This window comes from Carcharhinus amblyrhynchos, chromosome 19, assembly GCF_965287045.1.
Source record: "Carcharhinus amblyrhynchos chromosome 19, sCarAmb.v2.hapA, whole genome shotgun sequence".
Lineage (NCBI taxonomy): Eukaryota > Metazoa > Chordata > Chondrichthyes > Carcharhiniformes > Carcharhinidae > Carcharhinus > Carcharhinus amblyrhynchos.
Genome location: NC_137342.1, coordinates 34,843,801 through 34,871,125, shown reverse-complemented (window position 1 = coordinate 34,871,125; position 27,325 = coordinate 34,843,801). Strand labels below are relative to the sequence as shown.

Below are 27,325 nucleotides of genomic sequence, written 5' to 3'. Positions count from 1 at the left end.
ATTATGGTTATCACATTGAGAAGTTGCACAGAAACCTCTCATGTGGTGGCCTCTTTGTTCATATAGTTATGTCACAGCACACCTGATCAGAGCCACCACAGCTGACCAAAGTGGCCATTGCTGGGAGTTCAGCTTATAATTACTCCCCCTGCTGAGACCATTTCAGGGGGTGGGACATTAATGGGATTTTATTTAATTTGCTATTCCAATAACCCCAGTTGGTATCCCAACCTACACTTTGGGAATTGCTGATATTAGAGGAAAGCAAACCTAGTGTTAGGGTTATTTCCAGAATAATAGAACTGAAAAGTAGAAAAATTATACTAAACTTGAATGAAACCATTAAGATAAAGACAAAATACTGCAGATGCTGGAATCTGAAACAAAAGCAGAAGATGCTGGAGAAGCTCAGCAGGTCTGACAGCATTTGTGGAGAGGGAATAGAGCCAAAGTTTCGAATCAGGACAACCCTATGTCAGAGCTGAAAGCAAAGCAGATCGGACACGATTTATACTATAAGAGTTGGGGGGCGGGGGGTGGTGGTGGTGGTGTGGTGCTTAGATCGTACAAAGGAAATGTAAATGGTGATGATGAAGGTTGAAAAAACAACCAGTAAGTGATCAGAATGTGTGCATGGCAGAAGAGACCACAGACTGTTAGCGACTACCTGAGGAATGCGGCAGTTACCCAGAAGGGCGGGGATGAAGGGGTGGGGGTTTTGGAGACATGATGGAGAGCAAGATTTGAGAAGTGGAAAAATACCTTCCACAAAATGCTATCTGCCGGCACCTTATTTTTACCAGAAAGACCCATCCTTCTGTTGAAATGTTGAAAAGCACAGGAAACTGAAACTACTAGTAAACCCCTGTGCCATTTCCCCACCTTGTCCCAGCCAATTAGGCCACTTGCCACCCCTTCATCTCTCCGGCCAGTACTAAGGATGACAGGAAGGAGGATACTGTCACTTTCTCAAATTCTGTACTTAGCACCAATTTCAGAAGCCATCAGGAAAAAATAACTTTGGATAGTAAAGTGCATGCCCCCTAATTGATTGGAGGGATGGGGAATTAGTAATTACTTCCTCTCCCTCTGTAAAATCTTAATTTTTGAGGCTTTTGGTGAATTTGATGCATTCATCAAAATGGGGATGAATTCTTCTGTCCCTTCTAGTGATTACCACAACACTACCACATCTCTGTCCCAACCCATCCCTCAAAGACAGTGCAGTTCCATCAGGAATCTTCTTGCTCAGATTACCAACTTTAATTGGACAAATTCCAAGAGGTTTCATTACATGACCTTGCACCATTAACCACTCCACACAACACATCTGCCAATGATCTCCTAACATTCCATCTTAATGGAGTTCTTCCTTCCTTCACCCAATTGGAATGCAAGCAAGCTATTTGGATGATTCTTGATTGGCTGTCAAACAGCCCTTTAATCCAATCTCCAATCATTTTATTACTAAGTTACAAAAACATTTTGAAAAAACTAAATCAGATGCAACTTTAAAAAATATCCCTGCAACTTTTCTTTTGATAGCGGTGTCCAGAGATTTGCTGACTCTATGTATTGCATAAGTAATGAGGAGAGAATTGGGCTCAGATCATGATGTCGTTGGGCTGGTTGTCCAAATGATTATGTGGTGGGATTTCAAAAATCAAGCCCCATATATCTATTGTTTTTACTAATGATGTTTGACCCTTCTCTCAATTGCATGAAACCAACTCTGAATGTTTCTCATGACTCCAACTTACCGGTAGCTTTTTTTCAGTGACATTCCCTGTGTAGATAGGGTTCACACAGATTCTGATCCCTCCATGTGACAGGAAGTTGCAGGGAAGGAATCTTGGGTATTGGTCATCCCCATCCAACACACTGATGGTCATTTTCGCTGATGTGTTGTGTCTCTCTTTAGTATTCATTTCCTATATGAGAGATCAATATGAGCTTGATGCAGGAATTGCTGAGGTAGTAAGATTGACTCAGTTAATTGGGGAGGCATATGGTGGAAGGTATCAACAACAAAGGTAATCTGGACAATATTAACAAGGGCCTGAAATTTCCTTAGAATTGCTCCTATGCTGTATACCCGATGATGTTATATTTGTGAATCAGGAACAATTCAAAGAATGTTCCAGGCAAGCTCTGGTCCATAATGAAATTAGAAAACCTTGCTGATAACTTCACTTGATCTTTTTCTGCATCTCTGCTCTCGCTCCAACTTTTCTCTTGTTCCATTCTTTCTCATGTCTTTGTTTTTCCTGTTCTTATTTTCACAGTACTGTTGTTATTGCATCTTTCAATTTTCTGCTGTTGTTCCTCCCAAGGCCAAATATTCTTCCCCTCTGCATCCTCATAGAATTGGATGCAGCAAGTCATTTTTGCCCAGGAGCTTGAGCCTGTAGAATTCCCTCAACCATTCCCTCTTTTTGTAATTCACAAGATCTTCAACCTAATATTGGCTGTCATCCTGCAACCTCCTGATTTATTGTGCTACTTTCTTGCTCTTTCCAAGCATTGTGCTGTCCTGAACTTTGGCCCTGGGTCCTTCTTTCAGAGTGAAGACAAGACTCCTCAGAATCCTGCTTTTAATCTGCTTCAACACAGAAGGTGACATGTCTCAAATCATTTAGAATTAGGTCCTAAACCTCTCTTAGTAATTAACAGAATGCTGTATTTGGGGAATTTATCTGTCATCAGGGAAAAGATGGTGTGAATGTGGGTGAGGCAGATTTGGGGACCCAGAAAGTAGAAATGGAGGAGCCTCACCCTTGTAATTATCCAACAGGTTTGAGGTTCTTGCAGCTTATATGGGCGAAAGAGGGAGATCCAGGGTGGGTAAGCAAATGAATTCATGGCACAGTGATGTGGGGAGCCATTCAGGTTGTGGGGTAGAGGGAGTCAATTGAAACGTAGTGGTAGTAGGGTATAGTGTAGTCAGGGGGATATTCCCAGTTCTCTGCAGCTGAGAGCCTAGACGGCTATATTGCCTGTCCAATAACCACTGTTTGAAACATCTGTTCAGGAGATGTTTTGCCTACTGGAGAGAATATTACAGTGGGAGAGGGAGGATCCAGTTCTCATGGTTCATATGGGTACCAACAACATAGATAGGACTAGGAAAGAGTTTCTGTTTAGAAATTATCAGCAGCTGCAGGCTAAATTGAAAAGTGGAATAACACTAGAATTAACTCTGGCTAACTCCCTGAGCCATGAGCAAATTGTGTAGATTAAATCAGATTAGAGAGTTGAGTGTGTGCTTCAAAGATTCGTGTGGGAGAACTGAGTTTTGGTTCATGGGACATTGTCACCAATACTGAGGAAAGTGGGCTTAGTAATGTTGGGATGATCTTTACCTGACCATGCTGGAACCAGTGTTCTGGGGAGTTATATAAATAGAAGGCTTCAAATAAATAGTGGGAGTGAGAGGTGATGTGGTAAATTAGAGAGAAAAGATGAGGCAACGGATCAGAGTAGTGATATGGAGAATGAAAACTACTGTGTGGCAGAAAGGGACAGAGCATATAAACTTAAGAGTGCACTAACAGAGATGGCCAGATTTTGTAAGAATAGTGAAAAGATAGAATTAAAGGCTCTGCATCTGAATGCAAAGTAGTTGCAACAAAATGGATGCATTTAAAGAATAGAATTAAATGTATGTGAACTAATAGCCATTTCAGAGACACGTTTGCATGCTGACCAAAGCTGGGACCGCAATACTCAAGAGTATTTGTCATGCCAGAAGGACAGAAGGCTAGGAAAAAGTGAATGGGTAGCTCTGTTAATTAAGGGCAACATATAATAGTGAGAGATAACCTTAGTTTAGAAGACCAAGATGTACAATTAGGCTTGATAGAGAAGAAATAGCAATGGTAAGAAGTCACTTAGGCCCCTAATCGGAGCTACAGTATAGGGCAGAATAAAAATTAGGGGATTGTAAGAAAGGCACTGCAATAATTATGGGTGATTTTAATCTTTGTATGGATTGAATGATTCGGATTCATAAAAGTAGCCTGGGAGATGGGTTTACTGATTATACTTGGAACAATTTCCTAAAGTAGTACCAGGACAACCAGGGAGTAGGCTATTTAAAACCTGGTAATGTAAAATAAGCCAGGATTAATTAATGCCCTCATAGTAAAGAACCTCGAGGCAACAGTGATGATAAAATGATAGAATTCCATATTCAGTTTGAGGGTGAGTAGTGTGGGTCTAAGGCTGGTGTCCTAAACTTTAAAAAAGGCTATTATAAGGATTTGAGGACAGAGATAGTTAAAACGAACTGGGAATATAGGTTATAAGGTAAGACAGTAGAGAAACAATGGCAGGCATTTAAGGATACATTTCAAAATCCTCACCAAAGATATATATCGATAGTATTGAATTGAAAGAAAAAGTATACAATATGTGAAGATTAGTGTTAGGTCATAACAAAGAACAAAGAATAAAGAAAATTACAGCACAAGAGCAGGCCCTTCAGCCCTCAAACCTGCACTGACCATGCTGCCTGTCTGAACTAAAAATCCTTACACTTCCGGGGAATTATGTCCCTCTGTTCCCATCCTATTCATGTATTTGTCCAGATGCTCCTTAAAAGTCACTATTGTATCTGCTTCCTTTGGCAGCGAGTTCCAGGCACCCACACCCTCTGTGTAAAAAAAAACTTGCCTTGTACATCTGAAGATTGGTCAGGTTTTAGAAAACAGTGAACAACTTATTTAAGAAGTAATAAGTAGGGAGAAATTAGATTATGAGAGAAACAATCTAGAAATATAAAATCAAATAACAAAAATTTCTACAAATATTTGAAAAATGAAGGAGTTTGTAAATTAAGTGTTGGCCCCTCAGAGGTGAAATCAGGGAATTAATAATGAAAAACAAGGAAATAGCAGAGGCTTCCTGTGGTGGGTGGGGTGGTAAAATTCTGGCCATTTGGTCCATACATCCACTGGAGTTTAGAAAAAGAGGAGATCTTCCTGAAACATATAAGATCCTGAGGGGATTTGACAGGGTGGATACTGGGAGAATGTTTCCTCTTGTTGGGAAGACTGGAACAATTTTCCACAGTTTAAAAATAAGAGGTCTCTTTAAAGACAAAGATGAAGATAAATATCTCTCAGAGTGTGGTTAGCATGTAGAATTCTCTTCCCCAGAAAGAAGTGAAGGCTTGGTTATTGAATTTTATTCCAGGATAACGGGTGACACAGTGATTTGCACTGCTGCCTCACAGCATTAGGGAGCCGGGTTCGATTCCAGCTTTGGGTGACTGTGTGGAGTTTGCACGTTCTCCCTGTGTCTGCACCCTGGGTTTCCTCAGGGTGCTTCAGTTTCCTCCCACAGTCCAAAAATGTGCAGGTTAGGTAGATTGGCCATGCTAAATTGTCCCTTAGTGTCCAAATATGTGTTGATTATGTGGATTAGCCATAGTAAATGAATGGGGTCATAAGGTAGCACAGAGAGGTGGGCCTAGGTAAGATGCTCCTTCAGAGAGTCAGTATGGACTCGATGGGCCAAATAGCCTCTTTTTGCACTGTAGGGATTCTATGATCCTATGAGTTAGATAGGTTTTTGATAATCAGGGAGCCAGGGTTGATGGGGGGGGGCAGACAGGAAAATGGAGTTGATCAGATCAGCCTGGTGAAACAGGCACAAAGGGCCGAATGGCCTCCTCTTGTTCCTAAATCCCACATTACACTGACAGAATTTAGTTAGCATTAAGGATCAATAACGGAGCTATAATGTTGGTGAGAGCATTGAAAAGTCACTCACAGTTCAGATATACTCAAATAACGAGGAGCCCTGAACCAAAGAACAAATCAGCTACCAAATCGTGCGGAGACAGAGAAGCAAGTTTACAGGCAGCTTTCAGAGGGTTCAAGAACTTTGGAGTGATGATAGTTACCTTAATAAAGACTGGGAAAATAACACTAAAAAGTTTAAAAAGAGGGAAGATTCTCTAAATACACAACACAACATGCTTCACAAAGAGAACAGTGGCAGTGTTCACAATATCATTAGCTTTAGAGATAGAGAGAGAGGGGAAGGAAATATCAATTGTGAAAACATTTTACTGGTGGAGGTGAGTTTGGGGTGGGAGGATTTAATTGTGTGGAAGGTGTAGATTGGGGACCCTGCCACCTTCTCAACTCCCCATATCCAAACCCAGGGCAGGAAGGGTGGAGGGCAGCCTTCCCTCTGGTGGCTGATCCCACCACCACTGGTATTGAACCAGTGGCAGGCAGGGGACTCACCATCTAGGGACAGTGTGCAGGAAACCATGGATACCAGATTTTTTATCATAATATCACTGCAGCTGTAATCCACATGGTCTCAATAGAGCTGTGGATATCAGCCCTATTATCTCCTATCACCTGAGATATCACCCCTCCCCACTATCTTAACATCACTCCCACAGTCTCAATATCATCTCAGATATCACGCCCCCATTATCTCAGTCTCACTACAGATATCACCACCACTGTCTTAATAATCATCATGGATATTACCCACACTTTCCAAATAGTACTGAGGATACTAGCCCCACTATCTCAATATTACTGCAGATATCAGCCCTGCTATCTCAAATCCACTACAGATAATACCCTCACTGCCTCAATGTCACTGAGGATATCACCACCACTATCTGAATATCATCATAAGATATCACCCACATTATCTCCATATTGCAATTGATGTCAACCCCACTACCTGAATATCAGTCCCACTATCTCAGTTTCACTGCAGAATTTACCCGCACAATCTCACTATTATCTTGGGTATCAACCCCATTGTCTGAGGCTCCTTGACTGTAATTTTTGTCCTGAGGAAACTGCAGACACACAAGAAGAAAAAGCTCATTGTAAAATTGAACTTCCATACCATTGCGTAAACCATCAGATCCAGCACCTTCTTCACCTCATAATCTAGGTGCTGGGCTAACAGGACCTGACCACTGCTGGGCAGGTTAATCTTGAAGAATTCTGCATCACTCTACAACAGAAAGACACAATTTGAAAGAATGATAGATTTCACTCATTCATCGGCAAGTGAGGACACAGAGAAGATTCTCATTTGATATATCATTTTCTCTCCCTCCAGATATCTGTCTTTCTTTCTCTCTATCCATGGCAACTGTTTTTGTTTCTGTTTTTTTGATCTTGCTGTTGCAATTGTTCCTTTCCACTTTCCACTCTTTCTCCATCTGAACTGAAAATAACGTTTCCTTTCATTCCCCAGCTCCACTTTGCCCCTTCACATGAGCTTTACTCTTTCTTTATTTTGAGATGAAGATTCAAATCAGCAACTCATATTCCAACATATGGGGAGGGTGATTCTCCCATTCCGCTGTGCTGATTTTTTAGCATGGTGGGCTGGGAGATTTAGGCAGTGACTGATTCGCTGGATCCGTGCTGGGCATCCAGCCCCAAGTATGTCTCCCAGTACCAAATTTCCAGTGCTGTCAGCTCTGTGCCAGAAATAGGTGCAGAGCTGCATAATGCATGTGCATATTCATTTAAATATAACTTAATTGCAATTAGAGTGTCCGAGACTGAAGTCTCTGAGCCCGCTAACCTCTTTCCCCACCCCCCCACTTCCAGGAGCATTTCACTCCAGTGGGTTTAACAGTAGCTTCCCACTTTTGGGTTGCTGGCAGCCTAACCCCACAGTAGTGAAGGTGGGGTAATTGAGGCCCCCCCAGAGGGTTGGGTGCTGGGAGCTTGGCAGTGACCCCGCTGGGCATTGGCGCCTTGCTAGTGCCAGCCTGGGCCCCTGGCACTGCCCAAGGGGCAAAGTGCAAATGCCCAGAGGGCACCTTGGCACTGTCCATCAGGCATGGGACAGTGCCAAGGTGCAGGCATAGGGGATGGGGGCCTTATGGGGACAGTGGCTGGGAGCAATTGGTGGAGGCTGGGGGTTCCCGCTGCTAATCTGCATAAGGATCAGGGGAAGTAGGGAGACCAACAATTGGGGCAGGCTGGGGAAGGGTAACAGTCTGCTGAGGTGGTCGGGATTGAGACAGGAGGTTTACTCTGTGGAGTGGAATCAATAATGGGGGGTCGCTGGAGATTGTGGCAATTCAGGAGAGGGGGAGAGTGTTGGGATTGGGCCCGGAATGGTCAGGGGGCCAGCAAGCGGGAGGATGGAAAGCCGGCATTGCTGGGGCCACAGGGCTGGCCAGCGATTGAACTGGCCAACGATTGGGAAGGCATCTATTCAGGGCCACTGTGCATGCGCCGATCTTGGCACTGACAGTTCAGTGCATGCGCAGTGGCCCGCTCAGCATGCTGATTTCACCCTCTCTAGCGGGGATAAATCCCACCCCCTAATTTTTAATGGTGGGGAAGCGGCATGGTGGCATAGTGGTTAGTACTGCTGCCTCACAACGCCGGGGACCCAGGTTCAATTCCAGCCTCAGATCATTGTGTGGAGTTTGCATATTCTCTCCTTGTCTGTGTGGGTTTCCTCCCATAGTCCAAAAATGTGCAGGTTAGGTTGTTTGGCCACGCCAAATTAACCCTAGTGTCAGAGGGATTAGCAGGGTAAATATGAGGGATTATGGGAATAGATGGGCTTGCGATTGGTGCGGAGTCAGTGGGCCAAATGGCCTCTTTCTGCACTGTTGGGATTCTATGATTTTATATTCACGCTGGTGGTCTCTGCAGTGCACAGAGTGTGGTAGATTGTTCTCTAGACTCCCACTGAAAAAAACCAGCGTGAATTACTCTCGTTTTCATTTGAATTCGACACAGAATTTTTTTGGCAGAATCCTGGCTATTTTCTCCTAGGATCTCACAGTGTGGAGTCATCCCCTCCTCCAGTCTTCCTTTACATTTATAGGAGGCGATCTTACCATCGCATTGTGCCGGCTGATGGACGAGGCAAGCTGGTAAGATTGCGAGAGAGCCAAGGAATCGGGTTCTCACCCAATTTCTTGCTTCTCGCAATCTCACCGGTACTGGATATCCGGCATTGATCAGCCTCACACCCATTTCCAGCACGAGGCTGAATGAATGATTTAAATTAAATTTACATACAATTATCATGTGATTAGCAGCCCAGGACTCAACTGGCCAGGCTCACTTGCCCCTGTGGCCTTGTCAGAGAGCAAGAATCATAGCTGCTCCCCACCAATGAGGACCAGACATGATGGTCTTATGACATTCAACATCTCCCAGACCCGGCAACATAGGAGGTCCTCATCTCCCAGCTGTGTGTTTCACCCAACTGAGAATATGAAGGACTTTAATTCTATGGAGAGACTAGAGAAGTTTGGATTATTCTTCTTGGAGCAGAGTATGTTAGGAAGGGTTTTAATAGAGGTGTTCAAAATTATCTGTTTCCAATGGTGCGAGGGTCAGTGGTGGGAGGACACAGAAATACAATAACCAAAGCAACAGGAAGGGAGATGAGGAGAATTTCTTTTTAACAGAACAAGTTGTTACGATCCAGAATGCATTGCCTGAAAGGATGGTAAGCAGTTTGGGTAGTAACTCTCAAATGGGAATTAGATAAATGGCTGAAAAGGAAACATTTGCAGGGATATGGGAAAAGAGGAGAGAGACTGGGACAAATTGAATAGCTTTTTCAAAGAGCTGGCACAGATATGATGGGTCAAATGGCCTTCTTTGTTGCTGCAAGATTCTATATCATCCCGAGTTCCAAACAGATACACATCTCATTCCTCAGTCATAATTCTCTTAAACTTTCACCTACCGATGCTTTGTCAATCACGTAAATGAGGTTGTCACCATCCTTGTCATGTGCCTGCAGTGTGAAGAGAACATCGCCCACGGGTGTCAGCTGTGAGTGCGGGGATGGAACAAAAAAAGCAACAGTTTAAAGATGCTTCAGAAGCTTTGCTCGTTTGAAACCCAGAAATGATAGCGTGAAAAGGGTATTTGTTTGACAGGCAGCTTCCAGACAGAAGCCTAAAGAAGAACAAAGTAACAAAATTGAATTTATATAGCACTTTTTTCAATCTCAGGACATCTAAAACATTTTACAGTACATCAAGTACTTTTGATGTGTTTGCTCTATTGCAATGCAGCAGCCAATCTGTGCATAGCAAGGTTCCATAAAAGTTACATGATAATGACCAAACATCAGTTTTGGTGATGTAGGTTGAGGAAAAAATATGGGCCAGGAGAATTCCTCTGCTCTACTTGTAATAATGCCACAGGATCTAAAGTTTATTTATTAGTCACAAGTAAGGCTTACATTAATATTGCAATGAAGTGACTGTGAAAATCCCCCAGTCGCCACACTCTGGCACCTGTTTGGATCAATGAACCTAACCAGCACATCTTTCAGACTGGGAGGAAACCAGAGTACCCGGAGGAAACACACAGACACAAGAGAACGTGCAGACTCTGCCAGGAATTGAACCCGTGTCCCTGGCACTATGATGCAGTAGTGCTAACCACTGTGCCACCATGCCATCTGAGGGGAGAGATGATGCCTTGATTTGATGTCTCCTCTAACGATCAGCACCTCCAAAGTTGCAGCACTCTCTCAGTACTACATGGAGTGGCAGCCTGAATTATGTGCTCAGGTCCCTGTGTGGGCCTTTGTGATTCCTCAGATGGATGTAAAGATCATTATTTCAAAGAAGAATGTATAGCGTTTGTGGGATCTTGCTGTCCAGAAGTTGGTTACTGTGCTGATTATACTTCAAATAAGCACTGCACTGGTGTAAAAGCGCATTGGGACATCCAAAGGTTCTGAAGGGGGCTATATAAATGCAAGTTTTTTTTATTGTACGAGACACCAGTCTCTTTCTCACCTCGCTGATGTTGAGTGGCTGAACACTTTCTTTCAGGAATATTGGTGGATTGTCATTCTCATCAAGTACCTGCACCATCAGCCTGTAGTGGATCTGCAGATGGACAAAAGCTTTCTTTTATTGTCAAAGTTATAGGTGGAGGAATGTGAGCATCTGAATGGAACTGAGTAACCCGCAACCAGTCAAACCTAAACCCAGCTTTCCATTAATTTTCTTCTAGTGATTTGCTGTCGACTTAGTTACTCTTTAAATTAGTTTTACGCAGAATATTTTGAAGTTATAAACATATGATCTCATTTTAAAAAATAAATAGCTTCAAAAGCAGTAAAATATTATCCCCACAGCTCAGTTCCCGTTGGTAAGTTGGAAATGAATGCCGTCATATCTGATGCTACCAGTTCGAATTTAGATAAATGCTATTGGGTCATCTAAGAACATAAGAAATAGGAGCAGGAGTAGGCCATCTAGCCCTTCGAGCCTGCCCCGCCATTCAATAAGATCATGGCTGATCTGTAAGGTAGACTCCCCCACTCCTTAGACTTCACACATCAACTGCAGTATAACTACAATCAGTGTGGAACAAAATTTGGAAATTCCCGGCACTAATTATTCCATTCTTTAGAAGTAGGTAACAGATCATAGAGCTCCATGATCCTAACCAATAAAGCACACAAAGGCAGTATAACTCAGGTTTTCACAGCTCATATTGCAAGCAGTATATACCAGTCTCAAATTGGTACCTTTAATATTTGACACTTTGTTCCCACCCAGTGAAATCTCCAATGAAAAGAGGAAAATGGAGTTGATGTCCACATCCAGATCAACCCTTGTCGCCAGAAGATGTGTTCCTCCATTGGTGTCAGATATTTCTGTCCATGGACAATGTATTTCTTAAATAGAAATGCAAATATTATTTATTGTATTTCAATCTGCGGATATCTATTAATAAATAGATACCTGCAGATTGAATCCCCTTGTTTACATGGGTAAGATGGGTATAGAGGAATTTGGGCCAAATGCAGGCAACTGGGATTAGTTTAGGGGTTTAAAAAAAAAGGACGGCATGGACAAGTTGGGCTGAAGGACCTGTTTCCATGCTGTAAACCTCTATGACTCTAAGACTCTAAATGTTTGGAAAGAATTAGAATAAAATAGTGGGACATCCATGTACCTGATCTGAAGATGCAACATCAGTACAAGTTATCGTGGCAAAGAGAAGGGGTGTGGTCAGTAACTGTTGAGGAAATACAACATGCACAGTGTTAGAGTAACAAGAGCATTTACACTCAATAGACAACATGATTTCATCTCTCATTCTGAAGACAGGGGACACACATTGGTCATGGCCTGTTTTTGAGACCGTAACCAACAACCCCAGTTGAGAGACCTGAGGCTGCTTTAAAATTGAACCTTGGGCCTCATTGATATTGCCTACCTGTGCTTTCTTTAAACCTTTATTTATTGCAATGAAACTGACAAGAGCAACACATATTATCTTTGAGAAGATGTGTGCAAAGATATGTGTTACCTTTCTGAGTCACTGCATTTTATGTGGTGAATGGGCTTACCAGGTGCTGTTAGGCAAGGAATTCTAGCATTTTAACCTAACGATGATGAAGGAACAGCAATATATTTCAATGTCAAAATGCTATGTGACTTGGAGGGGAAATGTAGGTAATAAATCAAGTATCTGCTGCCCTTGCCTTTCTAAGTGGTAAAGGTTGCTAATCTGTGAGGTTTTGCCAAAGAAGCTTTGGTGACTCACAGTAGTTCATCTTGTAGTTGGTTCACACTACAAGTATGGTGCACTTGTGGTGGAGGGATTGATGTGATGCATAGGGTACCCACCCATGCAATTTGGGCACTGGCTATCCCTCAGTTGTCATCATTGTACCTGTTTCTGACCCTGAAATTCTAAAGTGGATATCTCAGACTTATGGTGGAATCAATATCCTTCAATACCCAGTCCAAGCAGTCATTCTTCATGCTTGAGTGTTGACCCTGGGAGATTCTGGGGGAAACCTTACCAAAAAATGGTAATGTTGGTTCCAGTAAGAAAAATGGTGTGTTCGTCTGCAGAGAAACGGGCCAGTTTTCTCTCCATATCTTAGGGCACTCTGCCTAAAGAAAATCAAGGGGGTATGTTTCACACAGTCATGTGTGGAAGTGGGGGGTCATGGCTTCAACATGCTGGCAAAACCCGACTGCACTGAGGTGGGGTGCCATCTTTAAAGGGCACCCTGATCATGACAGCAATAATCCTCCCCAGAGAGGTTTCAGGAGCTCCCATTCGCACCCCACATCAGAGTCAGCACTTATTGATCATCGGCCCATGACCATCACCCCCCCACAACCCCTCATTTGGAGTTGATGCCCACAGCCATCCAACCCCCAGTGGCCATCACCGGCATCCCCTGATCCTCTGCCTGCTCCTGATCCACAACCAAATCTGAATGAATACCACTGTGACCCCCCCCCCCTCCCCCCCCCCACCCACATGAGGGTCCCACTGGGGACTGCCCCTTTGCATAGTTGGCACTGCCAAATTGGTACTGCCTGGTTATCACGGGTATGGTGCTAACCTGGCCATGCCAACCCATGCTGGGGCACAATGCCAGGCCACTGCCTGGGCATGTCCCTCTCCCCCAGGAGCTCGGTTTACCTTTACATTTCAGGGAGACCCCCATGACAGGTTCACATCTGGGTGAACCAGTTGTAAATATACAGAGAGAACATTAATACACAAGGGTTAATGAGTATAGGGTGAGGTTAATGCGTGAAGTCCCTGATATTCCGTTAACATATACTGGACTTCAATATGACAAATAATGATTGGGGTAAAGCACCACAGGCCTTCTGGCAGATTAGAGCAAGATCCTGCAGAAGACTTGTTTTGCATCTACAATATTTTCCTTCTTCACCATGAATAATTTGCTTGGATCAATCTTGTCGGCCTCCTCAGGATTTCAAAACCTTCAAGGTCACTTCAAAGTCCAACTTTCCTATCTCAGGACTCCCAGTCTCCCCAATCCTATATCTGTACCTCTCGATCCAACTGTCGGCTGGGCAACACATTCAACTTGACAACTTTCTCCTCCAATCGAAACCACTCCATATCCGTTCCGGTCAGGTTCAAGTGGATTTCTCCAGTGGATGGTTTGCCATTTACGGTGAGATTTGCAATGAATGTACCACTTGGGCTGTTCTCTTGAATATCAATGTAAAGGTCTTGACCTCCAGAGCACAGGTTGCCTAGTGCAGATGAAAAGGAAATAATACTGAATTAAATAATTCATAGATCACATCATTGTATTAAGCCATTCAGTCAGCAGACGTTAGGTACAGATAAGGCCAACAATTGGTCTCATAATTTTGGCAGTGATCCTTGGGAGACCACTGGCCAATGGTTGATCACCAATTTGGGCAGGTACTCTACAGGACTCTACTGAACAATGATTGGCCTTGTGATTCTGTATAATCCAAACTAATATATGAGGGGACTGCTCATTGGATAAACAACGATTAGGCTCATTATTAACTGCAATCTGCAATCCCCTGAGGTAATGGTATTCAGTCTTTCCTGTAACAAACATCTGGGAAAGTAAGTCAAAGATGAGAATAGGTCTATGATAGTAGACGTTCACTTTTTTATGGCAGTTTTCATGTGGACGAGGAAGAACAGGAGTTTTTTCTAAATAGAGGGGTTACATTTGCCACTCTCCAACCTCCCAGAACTATTCAGGAATCTACAGGATTTTAGAAGTTGCATCCACTATTTCCTTGGCCACCCCCTTTAGTACCCTGCAATATAGATATCAGGCCCTGGGGATTTATTAGCTTTCAGTTCCATTAATTTCTCTAACGCTTTTTTTGTAACATTAATTTCCTTCTCACTCGACCTCCTTAATTCTCAGCATTTCTAGAGTTGCGTCTTCCTCCATGAAGACAGAACTAAAATAGCTATTTAATTGCTCTCCCATTTCCTTGTGCTCTATTATAAATTCTCCCACCTTAGATTGTAAGGGTCTTTGTCTTCACTAATCATTTTCTTTTTTGATACTTATAGAAGGTTTTACAGTCCACTTTTATGTTACTTGTAAGTTTACTCTCATACTTTATTTTTCCCTTTCAATCCATCTCTTCATCCTCCTTTGCTGAGTTTAGTTTAAAAGTTTATTTATTAGTGTCACAAGAGGTACACTGGAGGAGAATTGGGCATTACCAATGCACCAAACCAGCACATCTTTCAGACTGTGGGAGGAAACCGGAACATAAGAACAGAAGAACATAAGAAATAGGAGCAGGAGTAGGCCATCTAGCCCTTCGAGCCTGCCCTGCCATTCAATAAGATCATGGCTGATCTGTCGTGGCTCAGTTCCACATTCCCGCCCTCTCCCCATAACCCTTAATCCCCTCTCTTATCAAAAACCCATCAACCCGCTTCTTAAAAATATTTAGCGAGGCAGCCTCCACCACTTCAACGGGCAGAGAATTCCAGAGATTCACCACCCTTTGAGTGAAGAAGTTCCTCCTCAACTCCATTCTAAACCGCCCCCCCTTTATCTTGAGGCTGTGCCCCCTAGTCCTACTGTCCTTTCTGAGCGGGAAGAGTCTCTCCACCTCTATCCTATCCATCCCATTCATCATCTTATACGTCTCAATGAGATCTCCCCTCATTCTTCTAAACTCTAACGAGTACAAGCCTAGTTTATTCAGCCTCTCCTCATAGCTCAACCCCCTCAACTCCGGCTTCAGCCTAGTAAACCTCCTCTGCACTCCTTCCAAGGCCAAAATATCCTTGCATAAGCGCGGTGACCAAAACTGCACACAGTACTCCAGCTGTGGCCTCACCAGTGCCCTATACAGCTGCAGCAAGACCTCCCTACTTTTATATTCAATCCCCCTCACTATGAAGGCCACCATCCCATTAGCCTTCCTGACCACCTGCTGCACCTGCAGGCTGGGTTTTTGCGACTCATGCACAAGGACCCCGAGGTCCCTCTGCACCGTCGCCTGCTGCAGTTTTTCGCCACGTAAGTAATAATCCTTCCTACCATTATTCCTACCAAAGTGGACCACCTCGCACTTGCCAACATTAAATTCCATTTGCCAGTTCCTGGCCCATTCGCCCAGCCTATCTAGATCCTTCTGCAGACTCTCCACACCCTCCGCGCAATTTGCCGTTCCACCAATCTTGGTGTCATCAGCAAATTTCGACACCATACACTCGGTTCCCTCCTCCAGATCATCTATATAAATGGTAAATAGCTGAGGCCCCAGCACCGACCCCTGGGGCACTCCACTAGTCACCAACCGCCAATCCGAATAGCACCCATTGACCCCCACTCTCTGCCTCCTATTTGACAGCCAATCCTCTATCCACGCTAACACCCTACCCCCAACTCCATGCCCCCTTACCTTCTGCAATAACCTGTTGTGAGGTACCTTGTCAAACGCCTTCTGAAAATCAAGAAAGACCACATCCACCGGCTCTCCTCTATCCACCACCCTAGACATATCCTCATAGAACTCCAATAAATTTGTCAGACACGACTTCCCCTTAACGAAACCGTGCTGCGTCTGCTCTATCAAGCAATTCCCCTCAAGGTGCCTCGCTATTTCCTCCTTGATGACGGATTCTAACATTTTACCTACAACAGACATTAAACTAACCGGCCTATAATTCCCTGCCTTTTGCCTGCCACCCTTCTTAAACAACGGCGTAACATTAGCCATTTTCCAATCTTCCAGCACTTCCCCAGAATCCAGTGACATTTGGAAAATAACCACCAAGGCATCCACTATCACCTCCGCCATTTCTTTCAGAACTCTTGGATGCATTCCATCCGGTCCTGGGGACTTGTCCGCAATCAGTCCCTCCAGTCTGTCGAGCACCACCTCTCTAGTAACAATAATGTCATTGAGACCCTCCTGTCCTACCATCTTTCCATCACTAACACCCGGCAAATTATTCACGTCCTCCTCCGTGAAGACTGAACCAAAAAAGTTACTCAAGGCCTCAGCCATTTCCCCATCCCCTATCACTAAGTCCCCCCTCTCATCCTCTAAGGGTCCAACGTTCACCCTAGCCAGCCTCTTCCTTTTTATATATTTATAAAAACTCTTGCTATCCTTTTTTATATTAAGCGCTAGCCCAGCTTCATAGTTTATCCTACCCTTCTTTATCAACTTCTTTGTCAATCTTTGTTGACACTTAAACCTCTCCCAATCCTCTTCTCGCCCACTACTCTTAGCTACTCTAAACGCATCCGCTTTTAACTTAACACTTTCCTTCACCTCCTTCGTTATCCACGGCTTATTACCTCTCCTCCTACGGTCCTTTTTAACCATCGGAATAATTTTCTGCTGAGCACCAAGAAAGATCTCCTTAAAAATCCTCCACTGCTCCTCAGTAGACCTACCTTCCAACGCGCTCCCCCAGTCAACATTCGCCAATTCTTCTTTCATCCTTCCGTACTCCCCTCTGTTCAAACAAAGGACGCGTGTCCGGGAACCCACTTTCTCCTCCTCCATCTGCACCATAAACTCCACCATATAATGATCACTCTCCCCAAGAGGATCCTTCACCACAAGGTCCCTAATTCTACCCGCCTCGTTACATAACACCAGATCCGAGATAGCTCGCTCCCTCGTCGGCTCCAACACACACTGTTCAAGGAAACTATCCCGGCAGCATTCCAAGAACTCCTCCTCGAGCCCACCGTGTCCAACATGGGTCAACCAATCAATATGTAGATTGAAATCCCCCATAATTATCGCCGTCCCATTCCTGCACGCCGCACTTATTTGCGCGTTAACAGCCCGCCCCACCTCCAGATCATTATTGGGGGGCCTATAGACGACACCCACCAGCGTCTTCCTCCCTTTGCTGTTCCTAATCTCCACCCACAACGATTCCACGTTCTGCTCTTTGGTTCCTATATCATCCGTTGCTTCCACCCTGATGCTATCCTTAATCAGCAGAGCTACGCGCCCCCCTTTTTCCTCCCGCCTATCCTTCCTAAACACTTGATACCCCTGGACATTCAGCTCCCAGTCCCTGTCACCTTGCAGCCACGTCTCTGTAATGGCCACCAGATCATATCCATTTGTGCTGATCTGCACCACCAGCTCACCCACTTTATTCCGAATGCTTCGTGCATTTAGATAAAGTGCCTTCATCCCAGCCTTCACCTGGACTCTATTTGCCAGAACGCCACCAACCGTACTCACGCCCCCTACTCCCTTTATTATTGGGACATCCTCGGCCTCTTCCCTTACCTGTATCCTCTCCTTAACTTTAGACCCCGTAATGTCACCTACCCTCGCACCCTCCCCCCCCTAATTAGTTTAAAGCCCTACCTACAGTCCTATTTACATGATTTGCCAGGACTCTGGTCCCAGTACGGTTCAGACCAACCCCATCCCACCTGAACAGGTCCCATCTACCCCAATACTGATGCCAATACCCCATAAATTCAAACCCATTCCTCCCACACCAATCCCTGAGCCACCCATTCACTTCCTTAACCTTATCAACCTTACGCCCGTTTGCACTCGGTTCAGGCAGTAGTCCAGAGATAACCACCTTGTCGGTTCTACTTTTTAATTCCATTCCCAGCTTTTCATACTCCCTCCCCAGATCCTCAGTTTGCATTTTGCCTACGTTATTGGCACCCACATGTACCACAACGACTGGATTCTCACCCTCCCACTCCAGGTTCCTCTGCAGCCCAGATGTGACATCCTGGACCCGAGCACCAGGCAGACAACACACCCTTCTGTGCACTTTGTCATTGTGACAAAGGACAGTGTCAATACCCTTAACCCCACTGTCCCCAATTACTACATTCCTTATCACCTTCTCTTTGCCTATATCCTGCGTCTGCATCACTGTACTGTGTGCAGTTTGCTCACCAACCTCACCTCCCTCGTTCTCGTCCACACTGGAAGCAAGAACCGCAAACCTGTAATGCAGATTGAGAGGCTGAGGCATCTGGTCCCCACCCTCCTTCCTCCTCTCAGCAGCCCCCTCTTGTTCCTGGCCCTTAGAGTTAGCCAGTCTAGGGGGGGTGGATGTCTCTTGCACCCCATTGACAATGGCGCCCTCTCTCCCCCTGATGAGCCTCAGTGTCTGAAGCTCAGAGGCCAGCTCATCTATCTTGAGCTGGAGCTCCTCCAGCAATCTGCACTTACTGCAGACATGGTCACTGGGAAGGACCCTGGAGTCCACCAGCTCCCACATCATACAGAAACAGCACATCACATGCCCCTCCATTATTCACTGTAGTAGTATTGAAAATTTCCACATGAACTTACCTGGCCCTTTTTCTCCCTAGCCCTTTGATCCTAAGCCCTAATAGCTCACTCTGCTTCCCTCTCACTCCGCTGCCCACTCCGACGCTGCCCGCTGTCTACACCAGGCCTTTTAAACCCGGCGCTGTTTTAAAGCCTGCTCACCCACAAATCCCTGCTATCCACTCCCTTAGAATTCTTAAAGCGGTAAATACAAAAAGCCCGCAAAAATGCTTTTAAATGATTTAAACAGTTCTACAAGGTAAGTTCTTACTACGAAAGTGCTTTAAACTTATTTAAACAGGTTTTTAACAGGTAATTTCTTATCTGACTCTCTGCTCCCTCACTCGTCTGGAACACCCGGAGGAAACCCACACAGACATGGGGAGAACATGCAGACTCCACACAGACAGTGATCCAAGGCCGGAATTGAACCCAGGTCCTTGGTGCAGTGAGGCAGCACTGCTAACCACTATGCCACCCAGCTTGGAACTGTTCCCAATCCTCAGGCTTACTACTTTTTGTAGCAACTTTATACAATTCCAATTTGCATCTAATACTATCCTTTATTTCTTCTGTTATCCACGGTTGGGCTGCATTTCTTGTGTTTTTCCATTGGAAAGGAATGTATAACTGTTGCAATATGTACATTCATTCCTTAAGTATTAGCCGTTGCCTGTTCATTGTCATGCCTTTTATTGAAGTTCCCCTATCTATTTTAGTCAGCTCATTCCTTATACTTTCATAGTTCCCTTTGTTTAGATTTAGAACCCTAGTTTCAGATCAGGCTTCTTCACTTTCCATCCTAATGAAGAATTCTCGCATGTTATGATCACTGTTCCCTAAAGGACACTACACAACAAGATTACTAATTACCCCCTTTGCATAATACCAAATTTAGGATAGCACATTCCTTAGTTCCTTGGCATATTGATTTAAAAAAACATCTTGTACATACTCCAGGAATTCACCTAACATATTACTATTGCTAATGTGGTTCACCCAATCTATATGTAGATTAAAGTCACCTATGATTATGGTAGCATCTCTAATCTTCTGTTCAGTATAGTTCCTTTCATAACATCAGTGCTTCCCAAAGTGGAGATCGGTTTAGCTGAGTTGGTTGGACCGCTGGTTAGTGATGCCAACAGTGTGGCTTCAATTCCCGTACCAGCTGAGATTATTCATGAAGGCCCCACCTTCTCAACCTCACCGGAAGTATGATGATCTTCAGATTAAATCACCACCAGTCAGCCTAAGGTCACCTGGGACTATGGCAGCTTGACCTTTTACCTTACTTCCCAAAGTGCTTGACAGCCAATATGGTATTTATTGAAGTGTAATAACTCCTATAATGTAGGTAACTGCAGTAGCCAATTTGTGCACAGTAAGATATTAGAGGGAGGTTTTTCACACAGAGGGTAGTGGGGGTATGGAATGCTCTGCCAAGTAAGGTGGTGGAGGCAAACACGCTAGAGTCCTTTAAGAGTAACTTAGACAGGCACATGACTGAGTTGGAGATGGGTGGATGTAGGAGAACCTTTAAATAAGGGTCATTAGCATTGGTGTGTCCCTAGAAATGTAAATGGGTATAATATGATAATAATGTTTTTCTCTTTTCATTCACAGGTTTTAAGTCGGTCCACCTCGTGTCCAACGAGGGGCATACACGCGATGGGTCGTACTGGGGCTGCTCTTGGTTGTTCAAGATTGGCCTAGTGCTTCATGTCGTTAGTGTGTGCCTAAACTGGACCAGATACTGGGCAAGACGACAGCTCAGTGACTATCACTGATTGCTGTGCAGACACATGGATTTGGGCCGGTGTCTGTGGGAGTTTGCGCATTCTCCCCGTGCTTGCGTGGGTTTTCTCTGGGTGCTCCGGTTTCCTCCCACACCCCAAAGATGTGCTGTTAGGCTGATTGGCGGGAATAAATTGTCCCCAAATCAGTTTTCCCTCAATCTGGATGGCCATAAAACATTAGATAGGGGTCGTGGGTAGAGAGGTGGTGTTGAGATGGCAGCGTGGGCTCGTTGGGCCGAAGGGCCTGTTTCCCAGGCTGATTTTGTTCTTTGTTCTAAGATCCCACAAACCATCCTGCTCTCCTTTGAAATAGTGCCATGAGATCTTTTATACTTAGCTGGAGCAGGGATCGAACCCCAAACCGTTGACACCAATTCAATTCACACTGGCCATCCAATTGCATCACTCTCCAAATGACTGTGCAACATTCACTTTATGTTGCAATCCCAGTGCAATGAAGGGTGGCAGAGTTTCCCATTTCCTTTTCCTCACATAGCTGACCAGGAATCCCTTGATTTACAGATTGATACTTAACCTATTTGGCCACACCTTGAGTGGGACTTGAACCCACAGCTTCTGGTTCAGCGGTCGTGACACTACCACTATGCCACAAGACCGTCACAATAGAGCACAATTACATTACAATAATGAACAACTTCAGAATGCTCGTAACTGTATGTAATCAACTCTGGGATGTTCTCACCTTGAGTAAGATATGATATCAATTTTTTCTTTCTGGTCTAATGAAGCAAAACATTACAGAAAAGGAGAAAGTGACTGTTACCTTCCATGAGGGCTGGTGTAAATCTGGTGAGCAGCACGCTTACAATCAGCATGTGAGTCTTCATCATGGTGTTAGTGTCCATGAAGTGGGGGCTGGGGACCCCTTCTCACTGGCTTCTCAGAATTATTGTCAAAAGTGGACACAAACACCTCAATCTGTTAAGAAAGAATTGAAAGAGATTTTTCTTTTAAACCTGAGCTATTGCTGTCTCTGACCTTCAAACTGAATAACAGCCTTCAATATTTCTGCAGCCACAGCTGTTAGGGTTAAACGGATCAAAGGATATGTGGGGAAAGGGGGATCAGGATATTGAATTTGATGGTCAGCCATGATAAAAATGAATGGCGAATTAGTTTGAAGGGCTGAATGGCCTATTCCTGCTTCTAGTTTCTTTGTTTCTAATCCCCTGTTTAGGCTTCAGCTTTATTTTCTCTTTACTAAGTTACATATTCTGTGGGGTTGCACTTTGAGTAGTCATAGATATTCACACAGAGCAAACATGGAGGAGAATGGCAACATGCATTCGTTGGGCTGAATGGCCTTTTTTCCATTTAACTTCTATGTTCTGTATTTCTATGTGGTTCATTGCTAAATCTACATTGCAGAATACACATCACATATCCAACTTTACACGCATGAAGGCTATGGATATACACTCCACACACAACAATCAGTGTTCCTTTACCATATGACTGTCTGGTCGACCTGTAAGGAGGATGTTTTACTGCTCAATAGGGAGGCATCGGCCAACTTTATACTAGAGACATGTGGAAAATACAAACAATGGGGCATGGCTCTCTGTTAGGAGCAAGTCCTCTTTGGCAACATAGAATTGTAGGATCATAGAAGCCCTACAGTGCAAAAGGAGGCCATTCAGCCCATCAAGTCTGCTCAAACAACAATCCCATCCAGGCATGTCCAACATGTCCCAGAGGCCTGGCCTCCTCCACCTCACAGGACACGCTACATGGAACCAACATGCACAGTGCGCATTCAGATGCTGGGACACACTGTGATTACAGATACAATCCCATGAATCACTGTGATCACCACCCCGCCTTCCCGGTCCCATGTCCCAAAAGCAGATAAAATTGCAGGGACACCTGTTTACTGACTCATTGCCAGAGCTCCTTGTAAACACTAGCCTACTCTGTGTACCACTGTGAATACTGACATATTCATGGAACTCCTGCGAATATATGCACACTCCTGGGACCTCCTGTAAACTCTCGACACTCTCTTGGGATCCTATTTGAAACTGACACACTCTTAAGAACCTCTGTGAAACTGACACGCTCTTGGGATCCCCTGTAAACACTGACATACTCCTGAGATCGTCTGTGAAAACTGACACACTCCTGGGACCCTTTGTAAACACTAACGCACTCCTTCAGACCTCCTGTAAATACTAACAGTTCCCTGGCCTCTCTGTAAACACTGACAGACCCCTGGAATTCCCTGTATACACTAACACACTCCTTCAAACCTCCTGTAAATACTCACAGCCTCCTGGGCACCCCTGTAAACGCTGATGAGACCCCTATAAACACTAACACACTCCTCCAGACCTCCTGTAAATACTCACATAATCCTCGGCCCCCCTGTAAATGCTGGTATACTCCTTCACACCTGCAGTCAACACTGACAGAGTCCTGAGAACCCTGTAAACACTGACACATTCCCACGCTAAAATTTATAAATATTTTCTTGAACAAATATGGCCAAGAAATAATTAGGACAGAATTTCCATCCTGAGTTGTTGAGAATTTTGAATTTTTTCATATGTTTATATATATCTGCACATCAAATTTGACTCATGCTCTCAGCTAAATTAATAACCCCTTAGCTTTCATATTACATGTTACACAAAAATAATGTATAAGTTAAAACAGTTGTGTTTTTAACATAAAATCTATACAACATTTTAAGTATTTTCTTACCTCTCACATTGTCATCTGAGGGAATCCTGTCAAACTGGTTTTTAATCAGTTTCAGTCGAAGTTAACGGATGGTCCTAAATTTTAATCATTAACAAACGTTTTTGTGTTTAAGAAGTGTGTATGTTTTTCTCTCGCTGATTCCTTCCGTTGAGTATTTAATGATTAAGGTTATTTCCCTGACCAATTGCAGTAAGACCGTCACGTGTTCGGAGCTCGGAGGAGAAATCCCTACCCAAAGAAAGGGCTTAGAGGGAATTTAATGAGGGATAAGATCGCAGGGAGAGACTCTGTGCCAGTGGAGAGAGATTTAAATAGGCTTAGCTTCAACAAACTGCAGACTTTGAAAACAAAGGTCCTCAAAGAAGGACCAGTGGAAATTGTGATTCTATGAGTGTCTTGTTTTTATGGGGGGAGGGGGAGGAGGATAGTCACCTGCCTGTTTGGGATTGGATCAAGCTCAAAGTATTGATTGCCCTGTATTCAACCTTTATGTTCTGTTTGCATGCCTTCCACAATGTTTCTGAATATTTAAAAGTCATTCCTGGAAAGGTAGATGGTACCATTATTTGTATGGGGTCACTGGGGGTTATGTATAGAGTTTCTGCCACTGAAGTATAGATTGCTTTGGAGCAATGTATAAGATCACTGGGAGCGATGTATAGCAGGGGTTCCCAAACTGGGGTACAGACTCCTGGAAGTATTGAAGAGTCTCCAGTGGGTCCGCGAAGCTGCAGGCCACCACATGACTGGCAAATGCCGGATTGCGTGTGCAAAGTTTAAAAAGGGCCACAGGAAAGGTGCAATGGGGAAATCAGGTGCTGGGGAGAGGTGAGTTTGTGTGTGTATGAGAATGAGTGTGTAAAGATGAGTGTGTGTGTTAGTGAGTGTGTGTCAGGATTCATGTGTGTGAGGATTGGTGTAAATGTGAGGATTCATATGTGTGTATGAGGATTCATGCATGTGTCTGTGTGTGTGGATTTGTGTGTGTGCGGATTAATGTGTGTGCTTGCGTGCATGAGGATGAGTGTGTGCGCGTGCATGTGAGGATGAGTGTATGTGTGTGCGAGGATTCCTCTGTGTGTGAGGATGAATGTGTGTGCATGCGTGTATGTGAGTGTGTGCGTGTTTGAAGGTTTGTGTGTGTGTCTGACATTTAGTTTGTGCGTTATGTGTGAGGATTCGCTTGCATGTGTGCATATGAGGATCCATGTGTATATGCGTGTGTGTGCATGTGTGTCTTTATCAGTGTGCATGAGGATGAGTGTGTATGAGGATTTTTGTGTGTTACAATGAGTGTGTTTTTGTGTGAGGATGTGTGTGTGTAGGGATCAGTGTACGTGGGGATGAATTTGTATATGAGGGTGTGTGTGTGGGTGGATGTGTGTGTGTGTTACGATGTGTGTTTTTTGTGTGAGGATGTGTGTGTGTGAGAGAGAGATGTGTGTTCATGTGTGAATGCAAGACACATGGGAAATGTGTGTGTGTGTGTGCGCGCTTGTGAGATGCCTGTGTTTGAAATAAGTATCAGCTTTCCAGCATCACTCTTCCCATTAAAAATGAAAAGAGATTAAGACTTAAATATTCTTTTAATAACAGAACTATTTAATTATTCCCAGATTACCCTCTCCCAAAGTGGATACTACTCCAGGGGTTAATGTTAAGCCACCATGAGAGGGTGGCTTGACCAGGAGTTGTGTTGGGGCCATGTAGCTGGTGGATGGATTCGTGGCTGTGTGCATCTTTCTAATTCCTAATCCATGCATAGATTTAGCTGGACAAAGTGTGTTTACATTTGATTTCTGTGTCTGCACCTATTTTGAGGCAAGAAAGGACTGTTGATATTTTGAGAATTTTTGGGGTTCCTGCTGCTCTTGGGAGGTCACTCAGGGTTCTGCAGCTTGAGAAATTTGGGAAACTCTGATGTATTGGATCACTGGAAGTGAGGTATAGGATCACTGGGAATGATGCATAGGATCACTGGGAATGATGTATCGGATCACTGGCAGTGAGTCACTGGACTAAAGTTTATCAAAGTTCGGATGAAAAGCAGGCTCTGAGCCTGAACTTGCCAGTTGTGGGACAGACTCATCAAGCTTACGCCAGATAAGTCTCCTATTTTTCCCACCCGCAGACACACATCTAGTTAAAGGCAGTGGATGGGTTCCCAGTTTAAATCGCCCAATCAGGGGACCAGCAGCCTCAGAAACACCATCTAGAAAGGTGGGCACTGCTGAGGTAGCTCAGTGATCTCGGGTGGTGCCCTCAGGCTGATAGATAAAAATTTAACTTCAGAAGGCTAAAGGCTGATTGATCAGAGGGCAAGTCCCTCAGGGGCAGAATGGCTGGGACTGTGAGGACTGCCTTCTTCTATTTGAGCTAGGGATCCTGCAGCTCCACTGCAGCCTCTGGGCTTTCAAACGGAGGCTGACTCCACATAGCTGGCAGCCTCCATGGCAAGGAGCTGTTCCATTGTCTGCAAAATATTAGCTGTCCAGTAACAGACCTATAATTGGACACTTAATTATGCAAATTGGCTGCCCGCCTCCAGGTAATAAGCAGCCAATCCATTTGCAGCCCTGTGCTGGGGGTTAACACTCTTCACTATTTTACTGGCTCCCCACACCTTCACTTCAGACAGCTAGGAATGGTTAAATACAACCTGTTATTTCTACTGGGTATCTGATTGTGGGGAGAGAGATTGGGACACACAGTGCTTCAGTAATGTGACTTATTTTAACCTGAGCTAATGTGACTGTAAGAGGATTTTGGCGTCATTTTAATAGTTTTCAAAATTGGCAATGTCATTTCCTGTGTTCACACTGACCTTACGTGTAAACTGGAATCTCAGAAATGGTTTGGATAGAGAACTCACTCCAAGTTGAAGCTGAACTGAAGCTATCAGTAGCTGAATAATCTGCAAGGAGTCACCTTCCTGGCCCAGCCTGAACCGTGGCCACATGGGAGAGCTGCTAGAGAGGTGCTCAAGAAAAAGAAAGAATATTTGACCCAAGAAAATTTGCCTTGAATTTTCATCCCTGAAGAAAGATTCTGGATTTTGCTTTTCCCCAGCCCCCAAATACAGATCTTCCATCCCATCTTAGCCAGCAAAGTGGCACAGTGGTTAGCACTGGTGCCTCACAGCACTAAGGACCTAGGTTCAATTCCAGCCTGGGTCCCTGTCTGTGTGCAATTTGCACGTTCTCCCTGTATCTACATGGGTTTCCTCTGCGTGCTCTAGTTTCTTTCCACATCTAAATATGTGTGGGTTAGGTGGATTGGCTCTGCTAAATTTCCCTTTAGTGTTCAAAGATGTTTACATTAGGTGGATTAGCCATGTTAAATTGCCCCTTAATGTCCAAAGGTAGGCAGGTTAAGATGGATTGACCACACTAAATTTTCACCTAAGGATCCAAAGACATGTAGGTTACATGAATTAGCCATGAGGTTACAGCGATATGGCAGAGGGATTGGGGGGGTGGGGGGACGGTAAGGGGAGGACTGTGTAAGATGCTCTTTTCAAGAGTTGGTGCAGACTCAATGGCCCCTTTCTGCACTGTAGGGATTTTATGGATTCTATTACGCATCATTTCATGACCACAGGAGCTGTCATGTTCCACATTATGTTCTGTCATCTCTATCTGTGTTGTACATATAGTGCTGTTACAGATATAGGTACCTGCTCATTTCTACGTGTTGAATTAAGTCAAGGATTAAT

At 44.2% G+C, this 27,325-nt stretch overlaps 1 protein-coding gene across 2 annotated transcripts in view; it reads right to left on the bottom strand.

Annotated features, from left to right (window-relative positions):
* cdhr5-rs (cadherin-related family member 5, related sequence) overlaps window positions 1–23,784 on the bottom strand; it is a 48,832-nt gene extending 25,048 nt beyond the window's left edge. For both annotated transcript variants that reach the window (XM_080207567.1, XM_080207569.1), the window contains exons 1-8: window positions 23,611–23,784; window positions 21,671–21,825; window positions 13,833–14,041; window positions 11,961–12,023; window positions 10,790–10,882; window positions 9,721–9,807; window positions 6,886–6,996; window positions 1,761–1,931 (exon numbers count right to left, since the gene is read on the bottom strand). In XM_080207567.1, coding sequence (XP_080063693.1) covers window positions 1,761–1,931; window positions 6,886–6,996; window positions 9,721–9,807; window positions 10,790–10,882; window positions 11,961–12,023; window positions 13,833–14,041; window positions 21,671–21,752 — 816 coding nt within the window. In that variant the 5' untranslated portion in view covers window positions 21,753–21,825; window positions 23,611–23,784. The remainder of the gene's footprint in view (window positions 1–1,760; window positions 1,932–6,885; window positions 6,997–9,720; window positions 9,808–10,789; window positions 10,883–11,960; window positions 12,024–13,832; window positions 14,042–21,670; window positions 21,826–23,610) is intronic.
* Between the last annotated feature and the right edge of the window lie 3,541 nt (window positions 23,785–27,325).